Genomic DNA, 6,640 nt, shown 5'->3' with positions numbered 1-6,640 from the left:
ACATGGGATATGTTGACAAAGCGGACAGGATGACAAACAGTTATTTCATCAGCCGTCGGACTTGCAAATGGACAAAGAAACTATTCTTCCATTTACTAGATCTGACGATTCTGAACAGTTTCATTGTGCTGTCATCCTGTGGTGCGAAAATATCACACAGAGACTTTCGTCTAACCCTTGTGCGCAACATGCTGGAGCATACTGCAACGTGTCGCCCTCGCCCCCAGGGGCCCTTAGGTTGACCTCCTGCTCTTTCATCTACAATATATCGCCTAGAGGAGGCCAATCGACAACATTGGCCAAACCATTCAGACAAGAGACTGAACTGCCACGTCTGTTCTGCACGTGGGAAGAGGAGAAGAATACACACAAAGTGCGAGAAATGTGACGTGGGCCTGTGCATTCTCGGGTGCTTCAAAGAATATCACACAAAGCTGAGATTTAGTTAGATGATGCAGGGGGTGGAGCCTATATATACATCATGCAGATAACAACAAAAATGTATGTACATATATTTTACTATATATTTTTACATATTTATCTGCAGAATCTGCAATAAAATTACTGGCTCATGGATGAGGTTCGGCGTAACTCATACATATAATCTTTTTGTTGTTGTTCACTTAGGTATCATTTTTATTTCTCTATTAGGATTTTATTCAAGTCGGTCTGGTAATTACTATATTTAAAAATAAATATTCAGGACTGTGCATGCGCTTATACTAGCAGCATGTGCGCCCGCTTCCACTAGCGGAGTTTAAATGCCTGACTGGCCAAAACGGGGTACTTTGGCCATGACGACCTCACTAATGACTGGCACAAACGGGGAACTTCGGCACTTAAAGGTTAACTTACTGTCATGCAATAGTGACTAGACTGGCAATTACACTCACTGAATGTGACAACAGATGATTATAACACTTCACAAGTCACTACTACTGCAAACACTAAGACTTTTCTCTCAGTCTGCTGCAGCCTTCAATATGCATTGCTAAGTTATGGCTGCTAAAGAAGGAGGGTCTTCACAGCCAACCACTTACCCACAGCTTATGAAGTGCATTCACCAACTGTTGGTCCTTCTTATACAGCCTTGGGGTGGAACTAACAGAAAACACCACTTTGAAGAATTCCTCTGTTAATGTGTGTTTATTCATTACCTAACATTGCTTGTTTATTTAGCTGTTACCTAGCAGCAGACAATTTCTCCTGGCTTCCAGCCATTATGTCACAATATAGTACGAGGGTAATTCCAAAAGTAAGGTCTCCTATGTTTGAAAATATAAAATAAACATTTATTTTCAATTTTGGATACATCAGTTGAATCTTGAACATGTACTCATTTCTCTACATAATCACCATTACGGTCGATGCATTTTTGTAGGCGCAGTGGCAGTTTTTGTATGCCCATGTCATACCAGTTCACCTCCATGCTGTTCAGGAAACTTCGAACCTCAGCTTTCACCTCATCGTCGTTGTTGAAGCGCTTTCCAGACAAATGTTCTTTCAACTTTGGAAAGAGATGGTAGTCACTGGGCGCCAAGTCCGGACTATAGGGTGGATGGGTGATGATGTTCCATCCAAACTGTTGCAGTTGAGCGACGGTTTGTCGGGCAGCATGGGGGCGAGCGTTATCGTGGAGAATGCTTACGCCCTTGCTCAACATCCCTCTTCTCCGGTTCTGAATCGCCCGCCTGAGTTTTCTCAGTGTCTCACAATATCTCTCAGCGTTTATTGTGGTCCCAGTTTCCATAAAGTCAACCAACAATACCCCGTTTCGATCCCAAAACACAGTTGCCATGACTTTACCGGCAGACTGTGTTTGCTTGAATTTTCGAGGCTTAGGCGAAGAGGAATGCCGCCACTGACGTGATTGTTGTTTTGTCTCAGGTGTGAAGTGGTACGCCCAGGTTTCGTCGCCTGTGACAATTGAATTCAAGAAGTTGTCCTTTTTGTCAGCATAGCGGCGAAGAAATTCACGGGAAGAGTCAACTCTCTGCCGTTTGTGGTCTTCCGTGAGCATTCGCAGGACCCATCTTGCACACACCTTCCGATAATTCAACTTCTCTGCCAAAACCCGATAAATGGTGGTTCGGGAAACCTCGGGAACCGAAATGCAGAGATCATTGAGTGTGATGCGCCTATCCTGATGCATGACTCGCTCAATCTTCGCGACTGTCTCGTCAGAAATTGACGGTCTCCCAGTTCTTTTTTCGTCGTGTATTGCAGTACGACCAGATTCAAACTCCCTACACCACTTGCGGATGTTCTTTATGTCCATGCACGACTCGCCATACACTTCCACCAACTGACGATGAATTTCAATTGGTTTAGTCCCTTTTGCGTTCAAAAACCGAATAACTGCGCGAATCTCACACTTCGCGGTTTTAGTTATCGGGAGCTCCATTTCTAACGGCAACCGTGCCAAGACTGAGCGTCCTAGCTATGTGCGCGCATGTTTGGTGGTATTGGGGGGAGTGGGGGAAGTAACGAATGCAACAGGGTTGCCAACAGCAGCACGAAAAATTACCCAGCGCTTTGGATACCTTACTTTTGGAATCAGCTACGTACAATAAATACTTCACATACATTAGTACTGTAACGTGTTTGCAATCCAGAAGAGTCACTGCTATGGAAACGCTAGAATAGACCATTACAGAGGAGACAACAATTGCTCCATTGTAGTTCTAACAGGAGTCTCCATGGTTATAACAGAGGGTTCGTTGCCTAACAGCGGCCAAGGTTATAAATAGCCCAGCTTCGACACGAAGCCTTCAGTCTCGGATCAGCCTTCGGAGAAGAAAGACTCGGAGTAGCCATCTAAGAAGTCAGTCTGGGGATAACCGCCAGAGGAGATAGCCCAGCATCGCCGAGTGATTGTAACACTGCAAGTGTAAATGATTGTACAGTGTGTGTAAACGAGCGAAGGAAATAAATCCGCTATATTGGGACAACGGCGTGAACTTATTTGTAGCGTGACACACGAAACACGCTACAGTACTAATGGGAGATGTTGATGGAAGAATGAATGATAATACCAGAGGAAATACTGGTACATTTGGTGAAATGATTTGGAATGATAATGACGAAAAATGGGGAGATTTGTTTCATATGATATTTTGAAAGTAATGAATTACAACACAAACATACTTTGTCAACAGGAGGTTTGCTCTCCGCTGTTTATTATAAAACTTGCAATCTAAAGGCACAGTGGACATACTTTTGCACTGCATAGTAAACCGTCCAATATGAGCAAAATTGGGCAACTCAAGTTACTGAAGCAACACTGCTGCTTCCTTACCAGAGAAGTGCAGGGGAAAGATTCCCCAAGTTGTGAAACTGAAGGCTCATTACCATGCTGACCAGAGTCAGTGATAACAGCNGCCAGAAGAAGTTGGCTGTCACAAACAGAGGAACTAGCCGCTGGGTGGAGGCGACACGGCAGAAAGGAAACCGCAGAAAGACATCCCGTCGCACGACAGTGGCACGACATTGGAGAAAAGACTTTAAGAAGAAAACTCCCCAGGGAACCTTCGGGTGCCAGCGGAAGAAATTGGCCGTCGACCACAGAAGAACGATACGCCGGGCGAATGTGGAAAACCTCAAGACAGACATCCTCAGGAACACCACCCAGAAAAAGTGTGGACCCCACGAGAGGTTGGGATTCGCCAGCGAGGGGACGACCTTCCGTGTCAGAGTAGCACGGCGTAACAGGATCCCCAGAAAGAACTGGGTAAGGGACAACATACCGGGAGGAAACGCGAGAGGATACATGCCCGGAAGAGACAACAGGGGCAACCGCAATAGAATAAGGGGAATAGGAATAGAGCCCCATAGAAAAATCCCCAGGACATACAGGAAGACGACGGGACTAATGATCAAGAAGCGTATAGCCGGATCTCCCGTCGGCCTACGACAAGAAAAAAGTTGGAAAAAGTGGAGGGGCCAACCCCCTCCGAAATGGAAAAAGGGAAACGGCCCTTATGGGAGGAACCGGTAACATAGAAGTACCGGCCTCCCCAACAAGAATGAATGGAGAACGAATGAATGTCAAACAAGGCGACCGACAAACTCTGGACCTTGTGGGTGCTCGGGACGAGCACAACTGAAGAGAGGGGCGGATGCGGTAAGAGGAACAGCGCAACAAGACTCACGAAGGACACCAAGGCCGAACGCAGAAGTTGCTAGCAAAACACCGCATAATCAAAACCGAGGGAGAACCTTTAGGCTGTTCGGGGACGAACAACCTTTAGAAGGGAGCAATGTAACGTGTTTGCAATCCAGAAGAGTCACTGCTATGGAAACGCTAGAACAAACCGTTACAGAGGAGACAACAATTGCTCCATTGTAGTTCTAACAGGAGTCTCCATGGTTATAACAGAGGGTTCGTTGCCTAACAGCGGCCAAGGTTATAAATAGCCCAGCTTCGACACGAAGCCTTCAGTCTCGGATCAGCCTTCGGAGAAGAAAGACTCGGAGTAGCCATCTAAGAAGTCAGTCTGGGGATAACCGCCAGAGGAGATAGTCCAGCATCGCCGAGTTGTTGTAAGCGGTGACTGTAACATTGCAAGTGTAAATGATTGTACAGTGTGTGTAAACGAGCGAAGGAAATAAATCCGCTATATTGGGACAACGGCGTGAACTTATTTGTAGCGTGACACACGAAACACGCTACAGTACTAATGGGAGATGTTGATGGAAGAATGAATGATAATACCAGAGGAAATACTGGTACATTTGGTGAAATGATTTGGAATGATAATGACGAAAAATGGGGAGATTTGTTTCATATGATATTTTGAAAGTAATGAATTACAACACAAACATACTTTGTCAACAGGAGGTTTGCTCTCCGCTGTTTATTATAAAACTTGCAATCTAAAGGCACAGTGGACATACTTTTGCACTGCATAGTAAACCGTCCAATATGAGCAAAATTGGGCAACTCAAGTTACTGAAGCAACACTGCTGCTTCCTTACCAGAGAAGTGCAGGGGAAAGATTCCCCAAGTTGTGAAACTGAAGGCTCATTACCATGCTGACCAGAGTCAGTGATAACAGCAAACAAGTTTTGAAAAGACATGGTGAGTATAAATCCCATCTGTTCAAGTCGCTTCATTGAACTAAATGGCTAATGCATAAAATATTATAATACAGGGAAGATGCAATACAATGTTTGAGCACTTGGCTCTAATTGTAGGTGGTTATTATGTGGTCTTCTGAACAAAACACAATGATGTCATTGGAACATGCTTTATTTGTGCACTGGTGTCAAAGTATTAACATTTCTAGGTTCATACATACACGTGAACTAAAACTACTTAGTTGATGTAGTATTGCAGCATATTTCAAGAAGCTTTTTCAGCAATACAGATTTTTAATGTCAAACACTATAATTCAGCTGGGAAGGGCATGGAAATAAACATAGATTATTTTAACGTATTATCCCAGTGCTTTCTGGAGAGACTGTGTAAGGCCACCATCTCATCAGTGTCCACGCTGATCTTAAAATGTGGGACCTCTCAAACATGAGACTGGAGCGATGATCATTTCAATGTGTTGTTTAGTTTAAGGTACTACAGTGAAAAACCGTTATGTCCAGTCATGAGTATCAGGGTAGAAAGAGTAGTACCCATCTACCAGACTACACAGTGTCACATCCTAGACCATATACTTATGAATCTTTAAACTTATCAAATATCTAGAAACTGGACAAATGTATTTTGGGGAGAAGGTATGGGTAAGTCAGAGTGGTATAACTGAACACAAATATACTCAATGCAATCCATAGTATATACTGCACTAACATACCAACACAGAAATACACACAGAATAACGAAAAGCTGTCTATGGCTTCCAAAGTCTCAGCAGTCCGTCCTCACTGTATGAGCACAGAAGGTTCTGATGTGGATGGTGTGATACCCCTATCACATCTTTCTCATGAACCTGGTAACAATAATGAGCATAAGTATTTGGTGCAACTGATACAAAGGAACACAGTACAGTGAAACACAAGTTCAATGTTGTTTTGAATGTCAATGGATCTGAATGCTGAGGAAAACCTTAGAAATGGATAAAATGTGACATTAGCATATGGAGCCGCACCCCTAGATATTGTATACTATGTTAAATGAGGATTCCATTGTAAAGTGAAATTAACCTTTATCGGACGAACGTCATCATATGATGTCGTTAAAAGTAAGGGCAGCTGGCCGAACGTCATCATATGATGTCGCGGATTCCACGCGTGTAAGGTTTTTTTTAATATTATATTAAAAATATAAATTGTTGTTCTATTTACATGATTTTTAGTCACCACCTTTATAATGAGACAGCCTTCGTTCCTGCATGATCAACTGTAATCTAGGGACGTCATATGACGTTAAAAGTAAGGACAAATTTAAGAACGACATCATATGATGTCGCGCATTCCACGCGTGTAAAGATTTTTTAAAATTAAATTTAAAATATAAATTGTTCTTCTATTTACATAATTTTTGGTCACAACCTTTATAAGATGACAGCCTTCCCTCCTGCGTGATCTAATGTAATCTACCGACATCATATGGCCGAACGACCTCATATGATTTCGCGCATTGCACGCGTGTAAAGATTTTTTTAAAATTAAATTTTTGCTCTACTTA

At 43.2% G+C, this 6,640-nt stretch overlaps 1 protein-coding gene across 1 annotated transcript in view; it reads right to left on the bottom strand.

Moving 5' to 3' along the window:
- Window positions 1-5,233: 5,233 nt before the first annotated feature.
- LOC111861874 (WD40 repeat-containing protein SMU1) overlaps window positions 5,234-6,640 on the bottom strand; it is a 44,132-nt gene continuing 42,725 nt past the window's right edge. Inside the window, exon 11 of the mRNA XM_023846812.2 lies at window positions 5,234-5,942. Within this exon, the coding sequence (XP_023702580.1) occupies window positions 5,844-5,942 (99 nt within the window). The 3' untranslated portion in view covers window positions 5,234-5,843. The remainder of the gene's footprint in view (window positions 5,943-6,640) is intronic.

The sequence above is a fragment of the Cryptotermes secundus genome, unplaced genomic scaffold, assembly GCF_002891405.2.
Source record: "Cryptotermes secundus unplaced genomic scaffold, Csec_1.0 scaffold1258, whole genome shotgun sequence".
Lineage (NCBI taxonomy): Eukaryota > Metazoa > Arthropoda > Insecta > Blattodea > Kalotermitidae > Cryptotermes > Cryptotermes secundus.
Note: the sequence above shows the minus strand (reverse complement) of the source record. Positions and strands in the feature narration are given on the sequence as shown.